This window comes from Alosa sapidissima, chromosome 17 (genome assembly GCF_018492685.1).
Source record: "Alosa sapidissima isolate fAloSap1 chromosome 17, fAloSap1.pri, whole genome shotgun sequence".
Taxonomy (NCBI): Eukaryota; Metazoa; Chordata; class Actinopteri; order Clupeiformes; family Clupeidae; genus Alosa; species Alosa sapidissima.
Genome location: NC_055973.1, coordinates 18,471,770 through 18,487,689, shown reverse-complemented (window position 1 = coordinate 18,487,689; position 15,920 = coordinate 18,471,770). Strand labels below are relative to the sequence as shown.

General features: G+C 43.5%; 1 protein-coding gene across 5 annotated transcripts in view; it reads left to right on the top strand.

The window, feature by feature from the left end:
* LOC121688002 (partitioning defective 3 homolog) overlaps positions 1-15,920 on the top strand; it is a 291,825-nt gene that overhangs the window by 192,954 nt on the left and 82,951 nt on the right. For all 5 annotated transcript variants that reach the window (XR_006024477.1, XM_042067282.1, XM_042067284.1 and 2 more), the window contains one exon: positions 15,899-15,920. This exon is cut by the window's right edge and continues 107 nt beyond it. Coding sequence is in view for 4 of the 5 variants with exons in the window: in XM_042067282.1 (XP_041923216.1) it covers positions 15,899-15,920 (22 nt within the window). In the remaining variant the exon portion in view is untranslated. The remainder of the gene's footprint in view (positions 1-15,898) is intronic.

Below are 15,920 nucleotides of genomic sequence, written 5' to 3'. Positions count from 1 at the left end.
GGGGTGTTGAACCCACACCCTCATCCTAGCAGCTCATCTGTCTTCATTACCAGACTCACTTGGAAAGCTAGAAAGCGCACTGTTGACATCTTCTATCTACCTGCTAGTATTGTTTAGCTCCATGTGCTCACATACATCATTCATTCTGCAGCATCCTATGTTTCCCTGACATTTTTTTTTCTCTCTTTCAACCAATTTCCAAAAGTTTTGCATGATGAATGAGTGGGCAAAGGTAGGGAAGGTGGTGAAAAAGCGGCCATCTTATGATTGTGTGTGTGTGTGTGTGTGTGTGGTGTGGGGGGGGGGTGTTCATTAAGCTGTAAAGTGGAAGCAGTCTCCCACTGGAGGTGTGTGGAGCTGCTGTCGTCGTGATGTTCCCTTTCACACTCATTACACAGCAAGGCCCCCTGAGAACTCCCATCAGCCGGCAGCCCAACCAATGCCACACATTGCCACGACGATCACACACTCTACCCCACATATATCTGACAGGCCACGGGGGCCCTGCCAGCCCCTAACATAAGCCGAGAGCCACACACTCAATCCTAATCATATAAACACACACTCACGGACACACACACACACACACACACACACACACAAACCTACACGTAAACATGCAAACAAGCCCTGTGCTGCCTGTTTGGTCTCATTTGTGCAGTTTGCACCATCCTCATCAGTATGGACCTACTGTAGCACCCTCACCCCTCTCTTCCCCACTCCCTCTCTCTCGCTCTGCTTCTGTACCTCATACATGCAACCACACACACCTATACGCAAGGGCAGAAAGTGGGAGGGACGGACCTTGTTTCCCTGTGGAGGCTCGGGAGTGTGAGTTTGGCATACGCCATTTCAAGCTCATCTGCATTCTGGGCTTAACACATTCTAAAGAACAGGCTAGCGGGATATCTAATTCAAAGCGTTGACTGGGGCTGAATTCACATTCAAGCATGAATTATTGCTGAATTATCTCTGTCCGTTTCAACAATGCCGCCCAAATAAATAGCAATGGAAAGAGGAAAATGTACAATTTGATTTGAAATGAACGTTTCTTCGTCCTCGTCTTTTAGTGTGAGATAACATTCTAATTTATATTGTCCTATAGTGTCACTAATTAAGTGTTCTAGATATGCTCTGTTTGGCCTACTCTGAAAAGCACTGACAGTCTGATATTCATGAGTGTTGTCTAGACCAGGGGTTCCCAAACTTTTCCACGACAAGGCCCCCCAAATACTACTAGTTTCTGGCCAAGGACCCCTTGATGTGTTATTAAACCCATCGACAATATTACATTAAGCTAATTCTAATAATTATTTTAGCCACAAGCACTTTGCGATTGAGCATACAGTGTGTAAAAATTGCATTTGGAGCTTTCTGCTATATGAGAGCTATCACTCTACTATTTTTCCCAGTCATTATCATGGATAATGCATTGTATAACAACCCTCATAGTAATAGGTATATTTAAAATTTTTCAAATGTATTTATTTGTTGCTTTTATTTTTCCTTCCAAATTGCTGAGGCCCCCCTGGCACCCCCCCCCCCCCCCCCCCCCCCCCGCGGCCCCCAGTTTGAAAACCACTGGTCTAGACCATATGACTAGGGCTTGATCTAAGCTGAACTCCAGAGATCATTGTGCATTGGTATGTCTGAAGATAGCATTTTAAAAACATGAAATACATAGAACTGATGGGAAAGAAGTAATGATTGGAAAACAAGTTAAAAAATATGATGATGAAGGGGTGTAATAAGAATAAATGGAGAAAAGGCTATAGAAAAGAAAGGGGAAATGATAAAGGCAACCCCTCACAGGCTCTCTTCTGAGAGGTGCAAATGAAACTGGTTCATAGTATCAGTGACCTCCTTCACAAAGGCATAATGCCCTAATGCAATAGGATGTCAATGTGAATGGATAGCAATAAAGAGAGTTAAATATGAAGGAAAAAAACACCCACTGCCAAAAAATGTCAGATCAGTGTGAAATGTCACAAATACTCATGCTTGTGTCTGTATGTGTGTGTGTGTCTCTGTCTGTGATTCTGTTTTGTCTATTTGTCTGTGTGAGCTGAAGCGTCTAGATATGTAATGTGAGAGGCATGCAATCATTTGTTGGGGCTGATCAGGTTTGTTTGACATGAAGAGTCCTCACACACATAGGGGATGTCTGAGCACGATAGACAGACAGGTACCTGGTTCCTTTTTGGTCTTTGTTTTTTCTTCTCATTTTATTATGTGTGTGTGTGTGTGTGTGTGTGTGTGCATGCATGCATATGTGTGTGGATGTATGTGTGTTTATTTATCTGTGTGTGTGTGTGTGTGTGTGTGTGTGTGTGTGTGTGTGTGTGTGTGTGTGTGTGTGTGTGTGAAAAATGGATGCTCAATGGAATGGAATGGACATTGCATTTTGCCTTTGTAGGACTTTTTGTCTCTGTCTGTCCGTCTGTCTGTCTGTGTTTTGTGTGTATGTGTTTTGTGTGTGTGTGTGTGTTTGTTTGTGTGTTTATAAACATATGCACATTCCTTACCTTTTTCAGAGGGTGGCGGGAGTAGTGTGATCCATCCTGCTGTTCAGCAGTGGACTGCACTGCAAGGGGGTGTGGGGTGAGGTCTGACTGGCTCATTGAGCTAGTGATGGAATAACTGAGTGCAACGGAGTGAACTGGGCCACATTAAAGAAGAGAGGAAGGGGTGTTTGTGCGTGTTCATTTCTCTCTCTCTCTCTCTCTCTCTCTCTCTCTCTCTCTCTCTCTCTCTCTCTCTCTCTCTCTCTCTCTCTCTCTCTCTCTCTCTCTCTCTCTCTCTCTCTATCTCTCTCTCTCTCTGTGTGTGTGTGTGTGTGTGTGTGTGTGCATTAGAGCAGGGGGCTTTTTTCCTCAACATTGACCACATTTCGTCGAATAGGCCACACAGGCCTTGCAGGGACAAATCCATCCCCACATATCCCCCCTCCCCACCCACACATTCCGGCCCACTACTCAGGAGAGGCCTCTTTAGGCCAAATGGTACCCTTGTCCTTGCCAAAGTCTGCCCTTCAAGTCATGTCCCACTCATCCCCTAACATGAATCCCCTGCGCCCCACTACCAGCCTGATGGCTGGCACACGCCACGCTGTCATCTGACTGCCAGACTTGGAAAGACAGATCCTCTCCCCCAGGGCCGCTGATGTGCCTGAGGGGGATGGAGACACAATGGAGAGTGTGAGATGGGAAGAGGCTATGGGTGAAAGAGGATGATCACGAATGCCTCTCATCTCTCACACACCGTATTTTTAGCAGCGGAGCGAGTGCGTGTAGGACTTGACTGTGGTCGACAGCGGCAACTGGTTAGCGTGCCTATGCTCATAAGTTCATGTGTGTGTAGCGTGTGTTTATTTATATCGTTCCACTGCCAGCATTCCATGTGAAGAAGTGCTTCCGAGTGAATGGAAGAGCCCTGCAGCACATGTGGTGGAAGCTCTCGCAACCCTGTTCATTACCACGTAATGTCACATGCTAAGGCTTAGCTTTTTACACACACACACACACACACATACACACACACACACACACACACACACACACACACACACACACACACACACGGATAAATAAACACACACGATCAAAGACTTCAGTTAAGCATAACATTTGTGCTGAAAGACAACAATGGCTTTAGGAAAAACATGCAAGCGCTAGCAATGAACTTACTATACATAACCACTTTTCGAAGATCACAGCAACAGCTAGTCTTTATAGTTTCTAAGTCATGTTTTTTTGCAGTTAGTTAGTTAGCATTCTCAAATAAATGCATGGAGCACACATCATTTAGAGATGATTGCTCTCTCTTTGGCATGCTGATGGATGTGCCAAATGTAATCAAATCAAATCAAATGTCATACCAAACATAAAGCTTGCAATATTTGAGCAGGTCTGTGAATATACAAAGCCCCATGATGAAATAATAACTTTATTACAGCAACCAGCAGTGTTTAGCATTGTACAAACATATTCGTTCTCTTGGTCTCCCTTTGAATACAGCCCTCCTCCCAGGGGTTTCTGAGCCATTGAACAGTGGGCATCAGGGAGAGGGCAGTTGAGGGGGTGAGCAGTCTGAGCAGAGTGTCCACCATGTGAGCCATCCCATTATCCCCCTGCCAATCACCCCAGCCCCAGTGCACCATGGGGCCATGCTGCCCACAAGCCCCCACACAGAGTGATAATGGAGGTGGACCAAGGCACAAGCCAACCAGGACTGTATATGTATGTATGTATATATATATATATATATATATATATATATATATATGTGTGTGTGTGTGTGTGTGTGTGTGTGTGTGTGTGTGTGTGTGTGTGTGTATGTATTTATGTACGTATGTAGAGATTGTGGATGCTTACATTAATTGTTGATATGTGGGGGCGGCAAAGAGGTGTTAAGGTCATTTTGAGTTTGGTTGGGCTGAGTGCTTGAGATTAGATTATGTGCTGAGGCTGCGTGACTTGGGGTAAGTTAAACATGGCTCAGAACCGATAGTGGGGTGGGGGAGTGAGGGCTCTGTCCAGCCTCCCTCTTTGGCCACTCGATGCAAATATGATGGGGCACCTCTGGATAGCCGTCACACCAGACAGTGGTAATTGCATTTAGGGAAGATTGCATCGTGCCGAGCCGCGGAGCCCCCTGGGCCTTCGAGGACGACGAAGAGAGGGAATGGGGAAGTTCAGAGCTTAATTGAATCTGAAATCTTGTTGAAAATGAAACGCGATCCACCGTCACGATCAGTGCAGCCTAGACACATCGAACAGGCCCGGAATGTGGCTTAAATCCCTGAGGTGCCCTGACATGTTGGTGCAGCAGATTCGTAAGCTTATTGTGCCCCTTTGTAGTCTGTATTGAAGTGTGCATGTGTGTAACAGATGTATTTCTGAGCAGGTCTAATATGATTCAATCACTACCAAACTGGGCCACATCAAGTGGCTGAACTTCACTGTTGTTGGGTTTGATCTAGATTGTACTTCGTTAAGGGCAGGACTCTCATGCATGGGTGTTTTGCTCGCAGTTAGTGGATAATTACCTCTTCACATCTTGCCATACAGACTCATACACACATCACACACACACACACACACACACACACACACACACACACACACACACAGGCCTGTACAATATTGCATTTCTTAGCTTGCAAGGGCTTTTCTTTTCCAAAGTAGATGAATAGTCCCGTAGCATTGATGCACCTGTAATGCTCTGAAGCTTGTGTGTAAAATGTCAGGGCCATTTTGCACTGCTGCATTTTGCTTTGTGTGAGCCCACAGCCAGACGTCCCAAAAGCCCACTGTGGTAATTATGTTTCTGATCAGCAGATGTTTCCCCCTGACTTCAGCTCTGCTTTGTAGTCAGGCTTTTGAGGATGTCAAGTTCTTTTGATCAGCTGTAGCACAAAGTCTGTTCATTTTCATCATCCTCAGGAGAGAGAAATTGAACTAATGAAAGACATGAATCAATTCTCTCTCTCTCTCTCTCTCTGTCTCACATAAGAGTATGGCAAACCAAGTTGTGTTTGAAAAGTAAGTATAAACACTGAAATGGTCACCCAGGTGACAGGCCAGTATTTCCTTCATAAGCAGCTGAAACACAATTCTCAAAATGATACCAAATGATAGCCTACTGTAGGAGGGTATTATTACACCCCATTCTCATTTTGATCGGCAGACTGAATGAACATGAATACAGACAGGAGCAATTGAATGACTTGACCTGCCACAAAGGCATGCCATTAAAACAACCTCAAAGGGAAATGTTCTCTTTTACATGTGAATGATCTGTGTGGTAAAAGTCATTCTTTTTTATCAATCATTGTTGGTTTGTGTATCATACTTTCATAAGTGCACACCTCACCTGCCCCCTTCCCTTATCTTTGGGCTGATTTGTGGAGAGATCTCTTGGACACATGCATCTGATCTGTCTGACCAAGTCCACAGAATGGAATGAAGGGCCTTCTACTCGTTTCTCATAAGCTAGGTGTAATTCTCTCTTTTCTAGCATTTGATTTAAAATATTTTGATTTGAATATATTGATTTGAATATAATAAAATATTTGATAATGAAAATATTTCTTTCTCCGTCTCCCTCTCTCCCTCTCTCCCTCTCTCTCTCTCTCTCTCTCTCTCTCTCTCCCTCTCTCCCTCTCTCCCTCTCTCCCTCTCTCCCTCTCTCTTACTGCAAGTCTGTCTGTCTGTTGGCCTGCCTATCAGGGATGAGCAGAATGTCTGAGATGTCAGAGTGTAAATAGCAGACAGAGCATCGCCACTAATATCCCCTCTATACACACACACAGACACACACACACACACACACACCATCATGATCTTGAACAACTGATCCATATTGGCAGTATCAGTGGGCTGGACTAACTGACTAACAAGCTCAGGAGCGAGGCAGAGAGAGTGTTAATATCAGCGCTCGTCCTGCCGTCTCATCTCCATGTCCTTCCACCTATCCTTCAGTCTCACCCCCCCTCCTCCTACCCCACCCCGCCCCACCACTCCCCCCCCCAGTGCTGCCCTTGAGATTCACTCTGGCAGACAGGAGGAGCTCTCTTGTCTCCCTCTGCATTCTGTGAGTTTGTATGTCACGGATCAAGGGTTCAGGTATCTTTTCCCTTGATGCCTAAAATGGGATTGTGTGTGTGTGTGTGTGTGTGTGTGTATTTGTGTTTGTGTGTGTGTGTGTGTTTGTTGCGTACGAACTGCTGTCTGTTTGTGTACATGTATGTGTGTTTGTTTGTGTGTTTCTGTTTGTCTGTCTGTCTGTGTCTGTCAGAGTGTGTCTGGAGTATGGGTTTGCATGCATGTGTTTGTATATGATTGCACAGTAGTAATTCTGGTCTTTCCTCCCCAGAATGTCTACATGTTTCCCAGATGATCTGTCTGTAATGTGGGTGACCAATGATATTGTACCTCACTGATCTGGTGTATATCCATGTTTTTACGTTTGAAAGGTCCTTTTTACTTTTGGTGGTCACTTGGGATGTGTACTTTATGTGTGTGTGTGTGTGTGTGTGTGTGTGTCGGTGAAAAAGCACTAGTGATCAAACCCACGCCATTAAGTATGCAGGGTGTGCTGGCATATCTAGGTCACATCCTGTGGCACCTTCATCCCCCAAGAGCTCCTCCTCTGTCCTTTATCTTTGTCTGGTGTGACAGGAATGACTGCAGCCTGCTCTTGCAGAGAGGTCGGGGAGGGTCAGGATTAGTCTATGTCCTGTCACTGTTTGTGTTGATGTACATTTTTTTAGTATAAACATTATTAGAGCAAAGCATCATAGACTATTCCATTTAAATATCATATTTGCCTTCTGTTTCACAATGTTGTTCTCCTCTTAGCTCTTTTTCCCTCCATAACTCCCCACTGGTTTCAAAAAGCAGTAGGGATCTATCTTTTTAGTGCTGACTGACGGAGCATGTGTGTGTTTGTGTGTGTTTGTGTCCTACTGAACGCGGCAGTGCTGTTATTGTACTGTATACAGGAGACCCACATTGCTTACGTTTGAGAGCTATGAAACGCATTTCTAAATATATCCAGCAATATTTACATTGGAATGAGCCAATTCAATCACCTGTGTCGAAAAGCCTGACTTCAAAGTTTCCTCTCCAGCAAGTCCAGCCAGATGATTTATTAGAAACATTAAATGCAATCATGTTCTGCTCTTTTTCTCCGTCATAGGTGCAGATGTATGGCTTTGTGAAATATGGCGAGCCAGGCTCTAGCCGCTATTGTGACACCTTGCTTGTTAGCTTTCAGACATGGCAGCCTGTAAACAGCTGCTATATTTCACAGTCTAATTGGGCTGATGGTGATTTAGCAGTGAGGGGCCTCCCGTACGTCCCCTGGGGGAGGTGGGGAGTTGGGCGTCTCCTGGGTCGTGTGTCAGCCCGTGGCCCCAGTCCTATGGTCCTTTAGTCATGGTGCTATGGCTTCGGCTTAAAGGGGAGTACCCCATTGTCGAGTAGGTTCATTCTTTTTTTTGTTGTTGTTCAATAAATCCAGACTCATGTGCAATTTGATACTAGTTGTCATTGTGGAAGCATTTGTTGTGATGACAGCCTGTTATTTAACACTTTAAAGGTTTTTCTAGGCTACCATCTAGCTTCTGCCCCAGGCTCTTCACGTGTAGCCGATCAAACAAAGTATTTCCTTATTTGTTTTTTATTGCACTACAGAGTAAGCATATATCCCAAATAAATCACTATTTATAATGAGAACACATACAAAGATTTAAAAATGTTCGGTGTCTGTGAGCATGTCAGTATGCATCCCTTTGTTTTGCTTGAACTGATCAGACTACCAGTGTATGGATAAAATGTTCCACCATGGAGGCATTGGCAAAAATGGAAGTTGCCATCAGCAATCAGGACAAAGAAGGCTAGGGAAAAAGGTTTATCTTTCTCAGAATTGCAACGGTTTCCCTGGAAACCTGCTGGGTTCTTCAATCCAATAGAACATTTCGGCAAATTGCATAATTACAGTACTAAGGAGGAAACATTAATGGTCATTTCAGTTTCTGACTACGTAAAACAAATCCACTTTGCAATGTTCTTTTTAGGGTAATGTCCAAATGCACTGAAATGTAGTGATCCCAGACCCAGGTGGTGCATAGTAAATGCATAAAAACATTTAGAAGAAACACTGGCAATTTGCAGAATAGTCATACACATTTTTTAGTCATCGTGTGCTTTTCACATCTATACTATAAGTAGCAATCAGTGTGTGTTCATTTTAATGAAACCTAGAAAGAGGCAGTTAAGGATTATCTAAACAAATGTGACGCAGCCTTAGCGAATACTGGGCAGATCACCTATTCTACAGAAACCCAGGAATTAACCAATTAACATGCTTATATGCTTATATATTTTTTTGTTTCCATTTGGCACACATTCTTGTCCAAAGAAATGTTTTGTATGCAATGAATGTCTGTCTCTTTGGGAAGAGTTTCAACAACTAGGTTGTCACTGTTCCATAAATGATCTGCGTATGTACTGTAGCATCAGCTTGGATCTGGCAGAGGTGAGAGGAAAGGTGTTCTTGGAAGGCAGCAAAGGCAAACAAAAATAACTCATTGTTTTCTCTCATGCCAGGTGAAATGTTGTGACAAACTGCTGTCAAAGTGTCATTTAGCGAGATGTACTTTAGATGGAGCAAAAAGAAACTGTGGGTGTGTGTCAGGGTGACTGGAGGGAGAGAGAGAAGGGGAGAAAGAGAGAGAGGGAGAGAGATTGATTCTCTACAGGACAACCGATTTTGCTGAAAGCCCTTCGGAGTAATCCCATGAATATATTCATTCAGGCGAGATCCCCTCTGGTTGCCAGCGCTGGCTCACCGTGGCAACCAGCAGGTTTCATTCACTGTTCATTCCTCTTATTATTGTCGCAAACCATGAAAAAAAGTGAGCACGGGTGTTCATCTGTCTGAGGCCTCTTTTCTTCTCCTCTACCTCCCCTGTTCCTCCACACACACACACATGTACAGTACACACGCACACACACACACACACACACACACACACACACGCACGCACACACACACACACCTTCCTGTCCTGTCGGGAGCAATATAGTGGGAATAGGGTTGAGCGTAAAAGGCCGACACCAACCGCCACTTGCTCTCCTGAGGTGATGCTGCGCTGTGTGTGTGAGGTTGCTACGGAGACGCTTGGCGTGTGCACACGTTTCTCTTTTTTTTTTAAGGTTTGACAGTGAAAATGCTGACTGACGCTAGAAGCCCAGGATAATGAGATCCGCAGGGACAGAGAGAGGGGGAGAAGTAATCGCCAGGTGGTTGTATATAGCATAAGCATGAGCCTGACACTACTGTGCACACACTATTCTGACCCAGAGCCCTGTTGAGGTAGTCAGGGAAACTAGTGGCTGTAGCGACGGCAACCAAACCAGAGATCAGATCACTATGATGATGATGATGATGATGATGATCCTTCTAACAAAGGGTTAATTCATAGGTGCCACCTATGTCACTATCAAATAGAACGCTTTTACAGAGGAAACCCATGCTAAAATAAAACTCTGTAGTCACAAATTTGATCGTGTTGGTATGAATATATGTTGTAGTATGCAATTTCTACAGTGTAAAAAAAATATACTAACGTCTTAGAAACGTTGTAAAATTAATTAAATAGATTAAGAAAGCCACCGCTATAGTGATATACTATTGTTAGATTGATTTGTTTAGATCCAGTGAAATTGCTGCCTTGACAACGCTACGTCATGGCTTCAGTACTACATACGTACTAACGGTAGGTTGGCATCACTCTCTCTGTCATACTCTATCCTACTGTGTCACCTATGAACTCCCTATCTCTCTCCCTCGCTCTGTGCCTCCTCAATGACTCTCGTTCTTTCTCTTAGTCTGCCAGTCTCTCTCTATCCTTCTTTCTCGTCTCTTCTCTTTACCTTGCCCTCATTATGTTTTTGCTCAATATGTCTCTCTGTAGCTATGCTCTGAATCTCTCACCGCCCTGAGGTACTCAGCCCTGGTATTCAGCACCACGAGAGGCACAGAGGACGGATCCAACTATCTCTCTCTCCTACTAACAAGATGTTATTAAAATTACATGCTGCTTCCTGGGCTGGCTGGCTTTAGGAAAGGAGGAGGAGAGAGAAAATGAGAGAAGGCTAGAACTGAAAGAAACTGATTTAATCCAACTCACTGTTCTGTGTCTAAGCATAGAGAAGGGGAGTGTCTGTTGTCTAGATAGCAGTTTATACATAGTATATTTAAGTTTATCTCAAAGTATTTTTACATACAGATATAACATAATGTGCTTCATATTGTATCCATATAATATTCATATTCATGTTTAAAACTATTGTTGGAAAGTTAACATCTTATATTTCAACTATGCTTGATTGGAATTCTGGTCCCTATCAGACCAGATCAAATGACTTCCTTATATTCATTCTGTGCAGGGAAAGTCAGTCTTTTGCTATAATGCATAGATTTGTTTTTTGTCTTACCTTAGTGTTCATTTAGCAAAAGATCAAAACAACCCTGTCCCATCACTAAGAAGGGCCACTCACACACACACTCACACACACACGCACACACACACACACTGTATCAAAACACAGGATCTCCCATCAAAGCACTCTCCCATTTTAACAATTGTAAAACCTAATTGCTTTAATTGGCTGTTTGGATAATGGACCCATTCTTTAGTCCAGTCGAAGCTTGACTTTGCTTTTTTTGGTCTATTTTTTGGCAACCGCACTGGTTGATGATGTTCCCTGGCTAGCTCATGTTTGTAGCTGTGCACTAATGTTAAGCATCCTGGAGCCATTCAGTGTATTACTAGGCTGTAAATCAATAAGGAAAATATATGGTGGCATCAGACAGTACACTGGCCTGTGTCTACTGTATACATTGATATATGGTGATGCAAAATATTGAGTAGAGCATGTACACCGGAGTGCTGCTTGTTAAATAAAGGAGGAAATATAGAGTAGTGCCTGAGTTCAATAACAGCTCTTTTATGAAGATGATGTCTGTCTGTTGAGCCAGTGATTTAGATGAAAGAACGAGCTGCATGATGAACAGCAGAGGACAGAATCGAAATGGGAGTCTGTGTACATTCTTTGGAGTGACTGGATTTTTCATCAAAATCCAACTGTAAGGGCATCAGTAATTAATTAATACCTGTGTGTGGGTGTGCTTTTGCTGAAAGCCACCTTCATAATGTTGCTTTGGTTTATGGTGTTTGTGTGTGTGTAAACTGGGCCATTACTCCGTAATGCCTTGCGCTATGCTGTAAAATGTTGGCGTTTGACAGCTACAGTGTCACCTGCAATGAAAGTGATTGAGGAGATGGCCTTGCGTGACAGCAGAAACAGGCACACGCTGTAATGCCTTGATGACAGGGCTCGGTGAAACACGTTGTGGTGCATTAAAGTACGATCGGTTCCTTTTGAACAGCCACATCATTCACACTCAGGGGTGCTGCTGCACTCTCCTCCTGCAATTCTGTAGTGTGTGTGTGTGTGTGTGTGTGTGTGTGCATGTGCATGCGAGTGTCCCTGTTGTACCTTGATTTGTGTGTCTTGAGGCCTTTAATGGAGTACATATATTTTTGAAAGTTGGTTCTTTGTTAAGTGTAACTGGTCCTTGAGGTGCACATGCACCAGTCCATGGTGGGGTCTTCTCTTTTGTACTTACATTGAGACACATCATGTCTTTTTTTTTTTTCAATTGTTAACTCTGCTCTACTCCCTTCCTCACTTCCTCTCTCTCTCTCTCTGTCTATCATGTGAGTTCTCAGTCTCTCTCAGGTGGTTTTGTTTTGCTGCCAGCAGGAGTTTATGTATTCATTAGTCATAGCTGTCATTTTAGAGGCAGGGGGAGAGGTGCTTAGCAATGGGCCATTACGCTGGGCTTCATCCCTCTCTCCTCTCTCCTCTCTCTTTCTCTTTCTCTTTTCCTCCACTGGAACAGAGTGTTCTAAAGGGGGATGTTGCTATTGGTGAGAGAGGAGCAACCATCAGAAATACAGATGCCCTCATTAGCACATCAGCTAGCTCCCATCTCAAAAACACCATTCGAAAAAACACATTAGACCAAGATTCGCGCTTACTTGATGTCTGCTAAGGGTCTCGAGAAAAGTCTTTTTATATTCTCACAATGGACTAATAGCATACAACTGGTGGTCAAAAAGATTAATTATGTGCTATGTATAAAAAATTTTCCTTCATTTTAAAGAGCCTGACTTGAATGCATCTCTGCTGGAATGGCTAGAACTACTGGCACAAATGAATGAATTTGATGAATTTAAACCGTCCATCACCGTTGCCTTTCTTCGCCCACAGTGAAGCCTTCTTTGTTACCGTAATTGAGTATTCAAGTCCAGTGGGGAGCCGTGGCCTGGCTTGTTAGTTTAGATCAGCGAATTGTTTGGGACGGGAGTTCACAGGCTCTTTTTCAAAAAGGATAATCACCCAGGGAAAAGTCTGCTCACTCATGGGTGAGAAGTGGCCCTCTAGAGTACTGGCCGCAGTCAATGTCTCAGTGTCCGAGACATCGTTTGCTCTTAGAACACATGCATGTCCACTAAGGCATAAATTCAGACATGCGCAGACCCCACCACATGCATTAAGTCTCAGGTTGTGTCCAGATGATATATAATATATAACTGTCACCATGACAGATGACGACTTGGAGTGGAATGGAATGATTTGAATGGATTAACTGGGCATGGCATTGCAGATTGGAGTATGCTAAGATCCAAGATCAATGAGACTAGGTGGCAATCTTTGAGAGTTGTGATGCCTCATATGCTGGGGTCACAGTTCACCATACAGTGCAAATAAAACTCAGTCCAACAGGTTGTCCAGGCCCATGTCTGTATCGGCTGTTTTCATTTTGTTAATGACAATTATCCTTAGTGTCTCAAGTGACACTGAGGTGAAAGTTAGACATGAAGTCAATGTCCTACAATTTAACAGGTTCAGGTTCAACAATCTGCAAACTCCCTATAAGATAAGAATATATTTTTCTGTTTTATCACCAATCTGCATTCTGCATTTCTTTATCATTTCTTGTGATGGCTTTCAGAGAGAAGTATTTATTTTCTGTTTGCTTGCGTTCTCCTTGTGCCTTTGTGGTTGGCAAGCAAAGAAGATGTGGATATATTAGAAAAGAGGCAGAGGAGGTGAACGGGTATATTTTAATGGAAGTCCTTGAAGTGTGTTGGAGAAGGTGGTAGGCTGGACACTGTGATAGATTTAGTGTTGATATTATTAGCCTCAGTGTGTCTGAGAGTTGTGCCTGGGCTGTGGCCATTTGTTGATTAATTAATCAGGTAATGTACAGTATCTCTGGCACAGAACCCTCAGGTTAGAAACAGCACTTTATTATGTTTTTCACTCATTTGCTATGGGTGAATATTACTTTCTCTTTCCCTGTCTCTCTCAGTAAAATAAGGACAATTTGGAAAAAACAACCTCCAATTTCATGATTATATTTACCATGGGCACTTGTCTGAGGTAATGCAGGTTGTAAAGGAGGAAGCGAGATAAGTTTGTATTCTGAAGGCAACAAAGGACGAGGGGGAAATTAGAACAAATAAAATAGAGAGGAGAAGAGTGCAATTTGGATAAAAGGCTGGTCGTTCAAACTCAAATACTGCTGCCATTCCATATGCCTACAACAGAAACAAGAAAGTCATTCTTATCCATCTTATTTGTGTAGTACTACTTTGATCAATGAAGATTTTCATAATGATTATGAAGGTGTGTGGCCATAGAATGGGGCATCATGTAAAACGCAAACAATCGATAACAATCGGGCAGAATCCATGATTACATTTATTGAATTCCCTCACTCCTGCACCTCCATATGTACAGTAGATCCATACACATTCAGCAATTGCCTTATCTTGACAAAGAGTTTCACTGCAGGCAACAATAATTCACTCCTGTATTATTGTATATTCACTGACTCTCAAATTAACAGAGACAGACAGACATATTTAGCCTTGCCAGGGTTTTTATAATTGGATTGGCGCTTGGTCCCACATCCTTGAGTAACCCACAAACCACAGGAGTTGTCACCCGTTACAATTCCTTCTTTCCCTCTGTGCACCAAGCTGTCCCTATGCATCAGCAGGATATGACATCAGGAGGAAGTATTTAGCATTACCATGTTACCCCCCACCATGCACTGCAGTCTACCCTCTTAGCCCTCCAGGCCTGCACTGAAAGCAGCTTGGTTCCTGAGAAGGCCATTTAAATGGCATTCTCCCAGCACAGCATCTGCTGTCCAAGACCACATCCTGGACCACAGCAGACCAGTGATTAACTATGGATTTCCACTTGTGTCTATGAAGAGCTAGGGGGGTAGCCATCACCCATTAACCGTTCTTCCTTTTTCTCCCGCTCAGATGTACACGCCGTTTATTTATTTTGTGATATTGTGTACGTAAACACACACACACACACACACACGCACACACACACACATACACACACGCACACACACACGCACCACACACACACACACACACACACACACACACACACATGCGCGCACACACCACACACACACACGCACACACACGCGTGCGCACACACACACACACACACACACACACACACACACACACACACACACACACACCTACAGTATGTATACACATCCTTCCTTCCGTGGTGCGTATGTCAGTAGTTGTGGATTCTTAAAAACAGTGGGTCAGCAAAACATTTGCAGTGACTGAAAAATATAAAGATTCTGCACTGATCTTTGCAGCCATGATGATATGTTCCTCCCTTTGTCACTGACGCTTAACATGAAGTAAAGTTGCTCTTCTCTGTGCACATACTACATTGAAACTATAACCCTTGTCAGCTCTTCTCTTTGCCCACAAATCAAACAGACTAGAGCGTCTGGTTATAAAACTATAACAAGCCACCTTATTCTCTCCCTGTCTGGCAGAGCTCAATTACTAAGACGCAAAGCTGACTCTTGCTCTTGCAGTCCGTGTAAATAAGGTGATTTGACAGAGTGTGGAAAAAGTTAATATTGGAGATGCAGCATTAAATATATATATTTAGTCTGTGCATTGCACAAAAAGTTTCCAATGCATTTTTATTTTGGTGGGTTTACTTAGAGGTGGATACATTTCAAAGTATCTGAAGTCATCACACCTGCTCAGACGAGCAGGGGGAAATGCGACAGGAGCTGACAGTTTAATTTCCTGCTGGGATTTCCAGCGAGTCACATGAAGAGGAAGAACTTGGTGATAATAACAGCTCAGTAATAACAGAGAGCTTTTTTCAGTGCCAGGCTCCTGTGTCTGCCAGCCTGCACCTCAGCTCAGACTGGTCCCATATTTATGTCCCCTCGTCCTTTATCTTCACAGGTTTGGCAAGCACAGAAAAGAT